The sequence below is a fragment of the Pseudopodoces humilis genome, chromosome 3, assembly GCF_049639895.1.
Source record: "Pseudopodoces humilis isolate 2021_Gansu_Grassland_sample_001 chromosome 3, ASM4963989v1, whole genome shotgun sequence".
Taxonomy (NCBI): Eukaryota; Metazoa; Chordata; class Aves; order Passeriformes; family Paridae; genus Pseudopodoces; species Pseudopodoces humilis.
The window spans coordinates 30,234,417-30,249,489 of NC_142202.1; the positions used below are offsets into that span (position 1 = coordinate 30,234,417).

The 15,073-nt window shown below is 33.3% G+C and overlaps 1 protein-coding gene across 1 annotated transcript in view; it reads right to left on the minus strand.

Moving 5' to 3' along the window:
- Window positions 1-15,073, minus strand: part of DNAH8 (dynein axonemal heavy chain 8) — a 126,046-nt gene that overhangs the window by 27,185 nt on the left and 83,788 nt on the right. The window contains exons 63-76 of the mRNA XM_088052644.1: window positions 14,593-14,746; window positions 13,973-14,137; window positions 13,189-13,415; window positions 12,684-12,802; window positions 9,912-10,015; window positions 8,881-9,057; window positions 7,384-7,551; window positions 6,360-6,572; window positions 5,393-5,530; window positions 4,945-5,072; window positions 4,057-4,228; window positions 2,882-3,037; window positions 1,436-1,591; window positions 246-428 (exon numbers count right to left, since the gene is read on the minus strand). Coding sequence (XP_087908770.1) covers window positions 246-428; window positions 1,436-1,591; window positions 2,882-3,037; window positions 4,057-4,228; window positions 4,945-5,072; window positions 5,393-5,530; window positions 6,360-6,572; window positions 7,384-7,551; window positions 8,881-9,057; window positions 9,912-10,015; window positions 12,684-12,802; window positions 13,189-13,415; window positions 13,973-14,137; window positions 14,593-14,746 — 2,260 coding nt within the window. The remainder of the gene's footprint in view (window positions 1-245; window positions 429-1,435; window positions 1,592-2,881; window positions 3,038-4,056; window positions 4,229-4,944; window positions 5,073-5,392; window positions 5,531-6,359; window positions 6,573-7,383; window positions 7,552-8,880; window positions 9,058-9,911; window positions 10,016-12,683; window positions 12,803-13,188; window positions 13,416-13,972; window positions 14,138-14,592; window positions 14,747-15,073) is intronic.

Here is a 15,073-nt window from a genome sequence, read left to right on the forward strand (position 1 = left end):
CTTATGATGTATCTTATCAATGTCAAATCCTGGTGATTAATTGTTTGTGTTATACTGACAGTCAGATATATATTAAGAGCCTCCCAATGTATTTCTGACATTTGGAAATGTCTATATTGAATTTGAATATAATTTTAGAAAATGGCTAATATCTTTTTCCATTTGAATATTTTTTCTACAGACCAAAACCAATTAAATGGAAAAAAATTAAATATCACTATGATTTATGTGTACTGTTAACTTACCTGTTTTTCAGTGAGTATTACTCTTCTCAGTAACTGATTCTCAAGTCCTTTCATTGTAACAGTAAAATCAATAATTGATGTTTTTGCATTAATTTCAGGTGTGAAAGCAGGATTAGGTAGCTTTGTAGTAATGTACAGTCTAAATGAATTCATAACATCTACTTCCTTATCACCAACTTTCACCTGTGAATTAAGTTAAAATAGTATTAAACAGAGGAAAATGAGCTTTAATAAAATAAACTCAGTAATATTGAGCAGAAAAAAAATTACATTATTTGAAATGCCAAAGAGAGGAAATTTATTTCACAATGCAATTTTGTCATGAAAATAAAAATCAATGACCAAATGTAAGAGTTAGAGTATGTTATAAAAGTAGTGTTTCCCTCCAGCTAAATATAGGGATCACTTTCACTGTGGATTATGATTAATAGCTTCAGAACCCTTTGGTTTCTAATCACACCTCAAATTAGTAGAAACTTCTGACCTTTGTAGAAATCATCATTCTCTTATGTCCGAGCTAAAAGGAACTATGTGATCCAACAATGGAACAGAAATTACTGGACATAAACTTAATCTTTATTAAAACTAAGCAGGCTTCAAAGAATCTTTCCAAAGAAACTAAAAATTTATTCAGAGTATTCAAAATAAATTTTTTTAGAATTAAGATATTCCAAAACAGGAGTCTAACTCAAAAGCTGCATGTGCAACAGAAAATCTGATTAGTGTATATTGTATATGTTCTGAATCACTGAATTGTTGGTGTTAGAAGGGACCTTGAAGATCATCTGCTGTGAGGCAGTGAGGGACATATGAGGCTCCAACGTATGAGTCTCCAAGGTGGCCTCAAATACCTGGATTATGAAGGAGTAGGACCAAACCACTCCCTTAAGCATATTTGCACTGCTTGAAAATCAGTAGAAAGAATTTTAAGCATTTACTCAGATAAGTATAATTGGCTCCAGTTTGGAATCTGCAGTAATAACTCTTGTAGTTAAACTCATAGTTTTGACTTGCCAACTTACTACACAGCTGAGGCTTTGTCTGTTATATTTTATTAGTTCAGTTTTATTCTTTACATATGTCTATGGAATACAAAGTTTACCTGATTCAGCACGTGCTTGTAACAATGGTAAAATAACATTTTTCACAAGGCTAACTACTTATTCCACTTCTTTTGTTTGATTACTAACCTTAAAAGCAGATCCAGATTTTATGAAATTCTTTTCCAATATATTATCAAGGACTGGATCCAACTCTTCTTCTATATCTTCAATCAGGAGTGATCGTCCCAGTGAAAGACTGTCTTCTAGGTGTTGTCGGAAATATTTGTCATTCAGAGTTGTTACCTCAAAAAGAAAATTATAAATTGGTGTAAGGACAAAGTATTTCCTCACAGTCTTACATGAAAACCACAGACCTAACCATGGAAATTTTTTCATTGCTTTTGTTAGATGCATTTTAAAGAAAGTACTAGAAATATTGACCATGCAGCAATTTATGCAGAAACACTTCCATGTGTACAATTAAAAGTACCATAGAAAGGTGAATTAAAAGGTTGGCTGTAACTGAATCCTCAGAATTTCATTGAGAGTAATAATGTACTAAATAAAACTGGTACAGCTTATTGCATATTGAAGATGTTATGTATATTTTAGAAATCAGAGACCCCTAGGCTTTAATTTTTTGTTCTATGTCCTAGAATGATTAGATTTTCTAATTTTGGCTTTGAAGTGCTGAGAAATTCTTTCTGGAAATCTGAATTCAGTCTGAAAAATTAATCACTCCTATAATATTATGAATTCAGATTGATATTTCATGAAACGGGATTAATACTATATGAAATTATTTAAAAGCATGCATAAACTAGTAAGCTATATAATTAAGTAATCCTAAACCCTCCAAAATTTATTGATATTCAGGACATATGAGTTTTCTCAACATCCAGGCTAAGGCTTTTAAAATGCAGATTCCTTTTGCCATGCCTCATCATTTGGGAAAAAATAATTTGTGATGCAAAGGGTGACACATGAACATCTCTGTATTATATTTAATAAGCAGGTGCTTTATCCTATTGGCTTAATCTGTAAAAGAGCTATGAAGATTGCAGTAATGTTAGGATAGGCAAATTTTTCATGGGTTTGGCTTCAGCTGGATTTCCTCAACCTCCTTTTGTATTGACAACCTCATTATGAATACCATCTCAGGTCCTAAGTTATGGACTGCAACACTTGAGGCACTTTGCCTATACTTTCAGAGCTGTAACTTATCCTGTCTTTATCTGTAATGTTACCAACAGTGGCCCAATTTACTCTCATTTAATAATTTCATATTTTACTCTTTTGTTTTACCTATCACCTCTTTTTCTGCTTTTGTGTTGGGACCATACTAACTCATCTTGAACAAAATACTTTTATACTTTTTGCTAGAATTCATACAAGTTGAATAGTCTTTTCCAAGCTCTTGAGTGGGATTTACAGTTTTTCTCAAATTTCGTGCTGGTGCATCTACATAATTGTCAGTCTCTATACAAGTTAAAATTATCTCAGATCATACTGACTCAAACGCAACCTCCCTCTAAAGAAGTAATATTTGAAGGAGTATAATAGAGTGCACCATTCCTTTAAGACACTGTTTACCTGTAATTCATTATCCTGTTCTTTATTTTTAACCCACGCTTTTCCTTGAGTTTGCGGGTCTACCAAGAGTGGGTATCTCGATGCCTTAGTGACAATGATACCATTCTGAATTGAGAGGTGATCTCCAGGCAGTCCTTGAAGATTCCACTCACTGATCTAAAGAAAAAATAAATGAAAAGAGATGAAGACAAAAGAGTAGTTCGGAATAAATTATCACTGGAATTTTTCTTCAATTAAAATTTTTCTAAGAAGTAACAAGGATATCAAAGGGAATGCATATCTGAACCTGCTGAAGAATTATTAATGCAGGTATAAAAATATTTCCAGAATTTTATTTTTATGGATGTTTTTAACTATATAGAAACACAAAAAGTATATTTTAAAGTAAGTGAGGATGTCAAAAGACAGCTTGACAGACAAATTAAACATTGGGGTTAAATAAGCAAAAACTAGTCTAAGGGACCTTTTGGGAATTAATGTTTACTGAAAGAAACTTGAAGATTCTGGAATTTCCCACTCTTTGCCCATTTCTTATACATTCACATTGAATAAAAGGACTTTATGTACTCTATTCTAAATTACAACTAAAGCCACTGTTTTAGAAATGTCCTGGTTTTGGCTGAAAGAAAGTTCAATTTCTTCTTAGTAGATACTACAGTGCTGTGTTTTTCTGATTTATTGTGAGAATTATGTTGGCACAGTGATGTTTTAGCTGTTGCTCAGTAGTGTTTACTCTAAGTCGAGGATTTTTCATTGTTTCATGCTCTGCCAGGGAGCAGGTGCACAAAAAGCTGGGAGGGAGCATGGCCAGAACAGTTGACCTCAACTGGCCAAAGGGATATTACATACCATAGAATGTCATATCCACTGTATAAACTGGGGGAGTTACTTAGAAGAGGGTTGATCATGGTTTGGGGATTGACTGGGTATTGATCAGCAGGAGGTGAGAAATTCTGTTGTGCATCACTGGTTTCTCTTGGGTTTTGTTACTATTTCCACACCAAGATTTAGTGGAAATTGACAAGAGCATTTGAAAACCACAGAAGTACACTGCACAGCAATATTTGGAATATTGGTGATTATAGTTCTTCTCTAAGCAAGCATAATGCTGGCTAACAGTAATAGGCTATGCTAATGAAAATTCAAATTAAACCCTCCAAGCACCAAGAACTTACTGTTGGTTGATCTACCAACATAGAAATCAGGTTCAAATCATCAGAAAAGGGGATTTTATGAGCTCTCAACTCTGTTTCCCATAAGTCTTTAAGTAAAAGGTTCCTGAAGTCTTGATTAAAAGGTCCACAGTATGAAAGAAAGCCTGTGCAGAGCAATATATCTCCCACAAGTCTAAAAATAGGAAGAAAAATCACCATTAAAAGATGATGCACAAAGTCAATTTCTAATGACTTAGACAACCAGCTTCTGAAACATAAGAAGATTTTAAAAAAAGTTAAGTTTCCAGAGCATTTTTGTGGCTAAACTTATGAGCAGTTTTTATGAAAACACTGTCTCCACCCTACAAAACAACAAAGCCCTGATGACCACTATACCTTCTTTCCTAAAGGAAACAAGAAAATGGTTTATTTATTAAAAATATGTCCAAAATACAATATTTACCAAGGATACAAACCTAGTTCTACTGAAATTCACATCAGAAATGCCCAATTTCCCCATAGGAAATTTATAGTAACATGAGTGTTCTACAGAAGCTGAGCTTATGTCAAGGTTTCACTTCCCCAGTGACATCAGAACAAGGTGCAGTATTAGGGAGGCTGCAAAAGCAGCTGTAATATAGGCATGTAACAGCTGTAGTAATAACTCCTTTGGAAGCTAATTCAAAAATCAGAGGTATTGTTCTTAAGTGAAATACTGGCACACAGCACCCATATATTCTTAGTTATGGGAGGAAAATTCAAATTTCAGGCTAGTTAATTTGATTATATTGCTGTATTAAGATTTCCAGGAAGAAGATTAAGTACCACAATTAAAGCTACAAAATTGTTTACCAACACTTCAGTTTTCACAAGCATTTCCTTTTTTGTTTGCTGTAATGGATTTGATACCTTTTAATATGAGATTTAAATTCCTTGCTTTGCTGAGTCCACCTAACTTTCTCTCCACTGAGTCCATCTATAAGAGCAGAGGCTGCTTGCATTTTTCTTTTGCATGTTTCTGCATCATTCTCTAAGTCCTAAAATAAAAAAAAAATCTTACTTAATCACAGAATGCAAAAAAGTGGAGTTATTTTGTACACTTTTCTTCCTCTTATATTTATTATAACTATTTTATTTATTTAAAACTCATTTTTGAGGACACTTAAGGGTGTCTAATATGTTCCTATTCATGGAAAGAAGGGAACAGGAGAGGATATAGGCCTAAATCCCTTACTTTTATACCTGAATCTCAGCCATGTAATTTTAGGTAGCAGGTAAATGTGTGTTTGCAGCAAATCCTAATTACATGACAATACTGTACAAACATTTTGATAAGACTAAAACACTTATATCTCACCATTTTCTCCTTCATTGCTGCATCAAACTTTGACTGCACTTTATCCAGTTCAGCTTGTTTTTCATCTAACTCTGCCTGAGCCTTATCTTTTTCTGCATTCGCTATTTTCAGGCGACCTTCTTGTTTTGCCAGGTTAGCCTGCAAAGGAGAAAAAAAAATAAAAGTACAATCACATATAAGGTATTAATATAATCCAATTAACTATTTAAGCCTGCTTAGCTGGTAATCACAAGACAATGATACATCAAAATAATTTTTACATAAATATCAAAAACATTTAAGCTGAAAAGCGTATCACATATATACTGAAGATAACACTTTTTTTTTAGTTCAATAATAATACAGTACCTAAAGTTCTACTATATATTGTCAACTTTATTCCTTTCAAAAAAATTACATTTCAAGAAGCTGGTTAAGGAAGTAAGGTTTCTGATCTGTAAACATTGCTTAGAAGAACAATCACTCAATATTCTTGTTTGACTATATGTTTTGACTATATGTAATTTCCTCTTTTATTAGTGACTTTTGTAGTGACCAGCAGTCACAATGGGAGATTGGTTCTTCATCATCTAACAATATTGTTTTTACCCTCTAGAAAATGATCCTAAAGAAGTGACTTTTCCTTTTGCTCCTAAAATTATATTTATGATGAACACAGGAAATGAATAAAATTTTTTAAAAATAATTCAGATGTACTACTGTTGCTCCTGTAAATAACACTTCTACCAGTGACAAAAATGTGAAAAAATTTTGGGATCACCATGTGCTCACCCTTTTAAAATTTTGGTTTTTAGTGTGCTACATTTAAGGATTAAATACCCTGTTTAGAACAAAAAAATCACTGCCTTTGAGTTTCATAAACCTGAAAAAGAACACACACACTAAAGTAGAAATTTACTCTTAAAAACATTCCTATTAAATTAAAATTACTTGGCAAGAAAACACAAAGCAAGAAAGGATGTATTACCTTAAGAGGCAAGACTTCTCTGTTAACACCATAAAATACCACCATGGCTTGTGTCCAAGAGAGGAGTCCTGCCACGTTGCCACACACCTTTTTACCATGTTGCAGTGTATAGTCTTCCATTTCAAAGTAAGGCTGGACTAATTCTACTGTCTCATCATTGATTGTATCCCTAGCAAAGTTCCGCAGGTTGTTCAAGAATGGGCCACTCATAAGCTTTAAAAAACAACGCACAAGTTATTTACACATTTTAGGTTCAAAGTCTTGTTCATACGTGAAGTTGTTAAAAAGCACTCCTGCAATTCTTTTGTAAACAGAGGTAATTCCTATTGCTAATATTGTAAGTGTGCTATTCAATTGTAATTCCTCCCACACATCTATTATTTTGAAGTTTTAACTAATTACACCCCAGTAACTAGATTTGAAAGTTACTGATGCACTTTCCATCTTCTATATTCTTGTGTTGCATTTTAGAAACATTTAAGAAGCATGGTTTAATAAAAACAATCTGACCAAAACAAAGACTCAGAAATATATTTGTAACTTAACTAAATTAAAAAAAAAAAAAAAAAAAGAGCTTAGGCATTTGTAAATATGATCTAAATTCTGAAAACTGAAATAATTTGGTTTAATTTTTTCTAACAAATGTTAAGCATCCTGAAGACAATTCATGGAATAACTCATCTCCTTTTGTTGTATCAATAATTATATCAGAAAAATAAAAGCTTTTGATGATTTTTTTAAACTGTAAAAACCTAAATAAAAAGCAAGAGCACTATTTGTTACCTGCTGCCATCAGGCCATGTGCTAAGAACAGGACAAGGAAACTCTAAACCTTCTGCTGCAAAAAGTCTCTAAGGAATTCACCAGTTTCTACAAGTTAGACACAGTGTATAGCTACAGTTTATCTTAAAACAGTATGTTTGCCTTTTAATAAAATTCTGTCATTTAGGGTAAACAGCATCATAAGTTCTCTGATAAGCTAATAGCTATTTCTGATGTTTAAAAAACACTGAAAACTACTTACTTTTAATGATTCTCCCCATGATGGCTTGCAGCAAGGCTTTTCTGGATCCATGGTAACTTGATCGAGTCTCTTTTGAAATAGGAGCAGACAACAGTCCATGATCCTCATAATGAGGTGAGGAGGTTTTGCGAGTTTTCTAACAGTAGCGATATCCTCTGGTCTGATGGTCTGTTTGAAGAAAGATAGAATAGAACACCACATCAATACTATTATTCCATTGTCCCATTCAATATCTTGAGTTTCATGTTCATTTGTAATACTTTTCTCTGAGGTACATTTATATTAAGTATATTAAAAAAAAGTGAGAATCCTGGCCTAATTAATAAATTTCATAGTTTTGTCAAACTTAAGTAATTTCAATGAATATTAGACAATAATATCTTCCCAATATTAAAGACATAATTCAAAAATTAAATTAAGATACAACAGCCTTGAGTTGAATTAGCAGTCAAAGTGTTTAAAGAAAACTTTAAAATTGTATAGGACTTAATTAAGAGCTATAGGGCTTAATTAAGAGCAGTCAGCTTGATAAAATGGTATTCCAGATTTTTAGCAGTCAAGTTTATTCTGAGATGGATTTGGTTATTTTTCTTCAGTTTAAGCTATTATAGGTATGAGATACCATATAAACTTCATTTTCTAATAGCATCACTGTCACTTTGCTTAGTTCAACAACCATTATAAAATTTAAAAAATATTTAAAACTTCAAAACTAACATATATCTGTGTCTAAAAATACACACATACCACTACCTGTCTGGAAGGAATAGTTACAGGTACATTATAGAAATCATTTTCTAAGTCCACACATTTTGTAAGTAAATTTTGTGACTGTTTTTGAAAGTTTCATTTACCTCATTAACTAAGTGTCAGTGTAAGAGCAAACAATACTCCTTTTTTTTCCTTTTTCTACTCAAGAACTTCTTTCACGTAAATTCTGATAACTGGAATGGAAGGCTGTCATTGGTTTCTGATTTCAGAGGTTTTTACTGTTTAATTGTTCAGAGCAGAATAATGAAATTATGTACCACAATAATGCATCCAAATTTCTGAACCATGATTCTGATTGCCCTGAATCCCCTTTGTTTCCTGTTTCTCTTAAAATTAAAAGCATTAGGGTTTTTGGTGAAGGAAGCTATAGATTTTTATTTGTCTTAAAAACAGATGTAACTACTTAAGTTTGAATTAAAAACATTCTGTTGGCACAAGAAGTATTCTTTTGAATTCAGAATAACAGATATTCTAAAAGCATCTGCAGCTTTTGGAAAGATCTACACCTTCATAATGATTTAGTATTGGGATTGAAGGAAAAAAATAATATAAAATAGTCCCTATGTGTTTTAGGTAAAATATGTGTGTCTTAAGTATTCATGAGAGACATGGCCAGCAACAGTGAGGAGCTGGTTACAGCAGTCAATACCAAGAAGCATCTGTATGTTGGTGACTCTCACAGGTGATACAAATAATTCTATATTAATAAAAATGAAATTTATTCACTTTCAGAGCTTCTTCTGCTTCTTCTAGTGCTGGTTTAGCTGCCTCCAGTTTTTTCTCTGCTTCCTGTTTTTCTATATCAATTGCATCCACAATCTTTTGTGCTTTATCTTTCACACCCTGGACTTCAAGTTTTATTTTAGTTGCAGCTTCAGCACTTTCTTTGACTTCTTCTAGTACCTGGAATTAATAATAAACACATAAATCTATAAATCAAAATGATGGAACAAATGAGCACAAGACACCAGATAAAACAGGTATGTAACAGCTATTAAATATAAAAATGTAACCCAAACTACAACTAACTATATATGGTATTATACAACTTTTATTGAATATCATAAATTTTTATTGAATAAAAAATTAATTATTAGAAGTTCAATTTCATCCCTGTTACATATTTCTTTCTTATGAGACTAAAGTCCTCAAAGAATGCAGGCAGCCCCTTAGTCATCACCAGCAAAAATTTGCTCTCCAGTGCATATTAAATATACACCATCAGAACATTATGGTATCTTTCAGAAAACAGATTGCCTATACTGATCAATTCCCTATTATACCTTTCCAGAGAGTCATTTAGGAAACCAGATTTCTAGCAGACCACCAATTTTATGAGCATACAGCTACCTTGTTAATGTAAAAGACAAAATCTGAAGCTGAACTGCAATGAACATTTTTCTAAGGAATTTTGAAACAGGAAAGTTCCATTACCAGGTTAACTTTTTCTCTGCTAGTAAGTGCACATATAATCCCAAATTTAATAATGTTAATTAAGCCCAGATTAAAAAAAAAACTATGGAAAAAAATTAAATCTGATTCTTATCTGAGTGGGTAAGAAATGGGAGAAGAACAAGGAAAGCATGCAACTTCTGTTGCAATCTAAAAGTGCCTTACTTTCAGAAGCAAATGCTGACTCAACACACTACAGAGTGAGTAAAACCTCATTTTAGATGAGGCAAATTTTTGCAAAATATGCTAAAATTCTGCAACAGCATTTTATCCACTGAATACTCTAGTGGCTATTTAACACTCACTTTATCTGCCTTAATAGATGTCACAGCCAGCTCCTTCTCCTTAATAGCCAAGTCCTTAGAGAGTTTAGCAACAGATTCACTGGCTTCCATCAGCTTGGACAGACCTATTAATTTAAAGATAAAATTCAGAAATATAGAAACTTTTTTTCCTCTAGTTAGATTACACAATCTAGGTCCAGATCTCTCATACGTTGTACCTTGTGTTCTCATTCAATTTTATGTAAAGGAGAGGAAGTGGGTGTAAGCAGTCATACTACCATGATTGTCTTTACTGTTCACTTTTCATGGATGTAAGTAATTTTGCAAGGCACAAAATTATGATAAATAAACTTATTTCTTTAAAGGAAACAACAACAACAACAAAGGAACTATGTCAAGTATACGTTGCATCACAGAGTCATGAGACAATCAGAATTTCAGAATGATGCTTTATTGTGTCATTACATGAAGAAATTACCTAAGGATCCATGACTGCCTTCTAAAAGGGAGTCCCTTCAAGAAAAAAAATTGGGAATAAGTGGAGTCAAAAGTGGACATGAAGATCACAGCAAAATTATGACCTCCAGCTCCTGCATATTGAGTTTACAATCCCTTGTCCCTGGTGACAGAGAGGGTGAAAAAGCACCTATGTGCAGAGGGGCTGTCCCATCATAGCTCTTCTGTGTGCTACAGAAACCACCCATAGAGGCCACTCAGCCTTTCATAGAACCATGGAATCACAGAATATGCTGAATTGGAAGGAACCTATCAGGATGATCTAGTCCAATTCCTGGCCCTGCACAGGACACCCCAAGAATCCCACCATGTGCCTGAGAGCATCCAGAAAGAGATGTGCTTGCTCCCTGTGTGGTTATTACATATGCAATCTTTCTTATCTGCCCATGGGTCCTTTTTTCTCTTCTCTCTTGCTCTTAGACTTGAGCACAGATATTTTGGCCTTTCCTGAGTTCCTCATTGCATGCTGAAACCTCTCCAGGCTTTTTCTTCATCGCTGAATCTTTAAATCCTACAAGTTCCCTGGAAGTAATTCCCCTTATTGCCTTCTCTCCCTAAGCATCTGAGTCAGCACACCCTTGCAGCTACACATTTGATGTGTGATATTTCTCTGTGATGGCTCTCCAATTTTTTGCTACCACATTTCAAACAGAAAAACGTTCTCTCCCAGCATAGCTCTTGTTCTGACACAGCCACCTCATGCTTAGGTTACTGCCATTCTACAGAACCACAGAATCATCTAGGTTGGAAGAAACCCTCAATATTATTTAGTTACACCACTAATCCAGCACCTTCAATCCAGAAGCTATAAAAGGGAAAATGGTACCCTTTGCTGCTTTACTTTTCCCTGCTACAAACCTAGAGTGTGAAGGAGATGGACAGAAAGTAGGAATATGCAGATAAAAAATAATTGAAAAGTTCAATTATAAACAAGAAACCTTTATAGCTGATTGAGGTCCCCACATACTTCCAGGAAGAAATATTACAGCAGTACCAACTGTGCAAGTGAAACTAATTAGAATTATTTTCTAACTGGCATTTGTATTGCCCATAAGCTGAAACACACGGTTTTCTAAGCATCAGTGATATGAAGATGCTGCAGTGGAACATATCAATGCACATGTTCACCTACACACAATCATTTTTTTCAGTAGAACATGCAAGGAACTTGTAATAACATGTCAGAGGCTACAAAAATCTACAGATGAAATTTTATTGACAGTGCTGAAGCTGCTTATGTTACTACTTCTGAATTATTTTGGAAATGAAAAACCTGCAGAAAGAATACCAAAAAAACCAAAACCAACCCTGATCTCTCAAATCTTCAAGGTTCTCAGACTTTATCCCCTCTCAAAGTAGATTGAGGATAAGTTCTGATTTCAAGAACTGGCAACAGATCCATAGAGCAAAACATACACAATTTGAAAGTATTGAGGATCACTTACTCCTCTACAGTTCACTCTAATTCAGTAAAGAGTTTATGACTAAAACAGCTACTTTCTTCATGTGAATGGTACCGGTTCTATTATTAATCACTGTTAAAGTGCCACATTCTTTACCTTTGTATAAAAAATCTTATCATGTAGAATTCTTTATTCCATTGGATTGGTATGCAATATCTTTTCTGATAAAGGCCAGGTTTCCTAAGGTTCTCAGCTGACTTTATAGATTTACAAAAGCATGTTTAGATGCAAACTGGAGAAGACTGAAAACACTAAAAACTGGTGTTCTGAAACCATTAAATACTAATGCCAAAAGTAAGGCCATTTCAAACAGATATCCAAAATCTGTCTGAAGAATATTTCAACCATATTTTTCTGTATTTGAGATCTACAGTTATAAAATGACCCCAAGTAACAACTACTTATTCTGCAGCAGAAATACAAAATAAATAATGTGTGAAGCACACAGACTGCATCGTGGAATTTCCATAGACAAGTCCAGAAGCAAGTTATTAACTGTTCAGAATTACCTCTCTCTACACCAGTAAATCTGATGCTACCTCTGTTCATTTTCAGGTTCTACTTTCTATTACAAATTCCGACTTGCAAATACTAAAGTTTAATATAATGCTGAGCTGAATGGTTAGGCTGGTAGCTCCTTTGAGGTATTTTTACAAGAGAATCATTGTGAGTTTGCGATAGGGGGAGTGTCTGGTTAAAATCCTCATATACTACCACTTTCGGACTGTGATCCCCTATAAGTGATCACTGAAAAAGAAGTCTAATATTAAAAACATAGATCACTGGAGACCATACATGGACTGTATCTGCTTACCAGTTTGCATACGTTCAGCCTGTTCATTAATGCTATCTAACTTCTCAGTGTAAACCTCTTTGTAGCCATTGATGAAAGAAAGGTAGGATTTAGGTGTTACGTAAGCTCGTCTTCGATACCTAAACCAAAGTATATTGGCAACATCAACTTCACACATTTTTGATATATACAGTGATTTAATTACTTCCAAAAAAGGGAAAATTATATAACTCAATTCTTTATTAATTCAAAATCAGATTTCTCCATGATGCAAACCCCTATATTTTAGTTACATTGTTTTTATCTACATTGACAATATTAAAGACTGTTGAATAGTGGGAATGAAGATAAAGAATTTGCAACGTAATAGCAATTCTTTTTCATGGCCTGAGGATATAATGGTATAGCAGATTTATTTTTTTATTACCCTTAAAATACATTTATTGATACATATAACACAAGTTCAAGAAACAATGTCAGTAGCAATGTTTTTGAGATTTATTATTGCATTCATAGAAAATATTACCTTTGGAAATAATTCTCACAGCTTTCTGAAACAATATCATGAAAGAGACCCATGGTTTGTACTATTTCTGTTTTAACTGATGGAGCACAGACCATATTAAATTCTGAAAGAAAATAGTTGGACACAGCTACAAGAGCTTCCCTGGGCCATCGACTGAACCAATCCATGGTGCACCCTGATATCAGACCAGGAAATTTCAAAGAACGTGCACGGAACTTCTCACCAACCTGAAGAAGGAATTAGTGTTTGTTAGCAATATGATTCTTAAGCAAAGGTCAATGAAAGTGTTTAATTAATATAAACAGCTAAATAGTCTATTTCCTCATTGATCATTTTCTGCTGAGAACACCCTGAAATTTTCTTTCCCCCGCAAGTAGAGGTTTGTAAAATTTCTAACATTCAACATTCATGAAATAGGAAGAAAGAAGTTCATTACAAATATATATGGTTTTAATATTTTGAAACATCAAATAATGTATTTTAATTATCAATAAAATATTGTTTTCCAGTTAAAAGCCATGATTTCACAAAAATACATTCACTGATGTGTATTAGGAAAGAATATGTGAGAGGAAAAAATTTTGTAAGAAATTATTTATTTTTTAAGTATTGTGCTGTTAAGTTCTCATAGCTGTACTATTACTTTTATTATCTTAGCAATTACAACTAGACTTCTGTAATCTTTTTATGCAACTTGAACTTCCTTAAAAATATAAAACTTTCTCTTACACCACATTGGCAAACTTGCTAATGGAAGAAATACAGATATGTAGAAAAAACTTACTGGAGAAAAGCAGAGGACAACATGCAAGTTCTTCTTTGCCCGACTTAAAAAGTACTCATAAAGATTGTCAAAGGTAGGAGGATGCCGAGGCAGCTCTTTTTTCATCACAGGTATTAATGCTTGGGTGATTTCATCCAATTCATCCCGAGCAAATAAATTAGAAATCTTTTTATAAAATAAAAAATTGACAATTAATTGCATGGATGTCATTATTATAAAATTTATAAATATTTACCTGTTTACCCCTGTATCTCTCTCTCTCTCTCTCTCTCTCTCTCTGTATGTACACAGTTTAGACTAAAATCCACAGGTTTAGACTTATGAAACTACATTGAAAACTAAGAAGTCTAACTCTGGAAGAGTATAGGACTTGACTGGTGAATGAATCATCATTTAATAAAAGGCTACTGAAATACTAACCACAGCTCCTTTTATATTCTCCTGGCTTACACTGAAATAAAGAAACTACATATACTTATGTAAGAGCACTCCTTATTTAAAAACTTGAAATATTTTAATCATTGTTGATACTACAATGTATTACCAAAATAAAGTAGTGAGAACAAACTCTACAGTACCCTGCCTCTAGAGCACATTGCCTTTCAGGCTGAGACCCTTACCTCTCCTGAAGACAGCAGATTATTTACATATTCCAAAAATGATTCCTCTTTTATCTCATTATCAGTGAAAATAAAGGTGATACCTTGTCCTTCCTGTCCAGCTGTTCTATACAATACTTTCAAATCTTCTGACAGATTGGTTACATTATAGGATCTAGGAGAGATAAGGAACATTACATGTTGATTCAAAACAACTCAGAATACTGCTCTTTTTGGATTATAGTATTTTATAAACAACATTGCAAACATACTTTGTAAACACACATTTTTGTGCAGGAATAGCTAACACATGGACTACCTTTTTCAAATGAAAATAAATCCAGTGTTGTAAACAAACCAGATAAGAGTGTATTGTTTTCAATATTTTTTCAATGGTGACAAAATGAAAATAAAGAAAAAGAAAAAAAGGAGAAAAATATGTGGCCAAGTAAAGACAAAGCAATACCATTAACGTGATTTATATATTTATCTCATTTCTTAC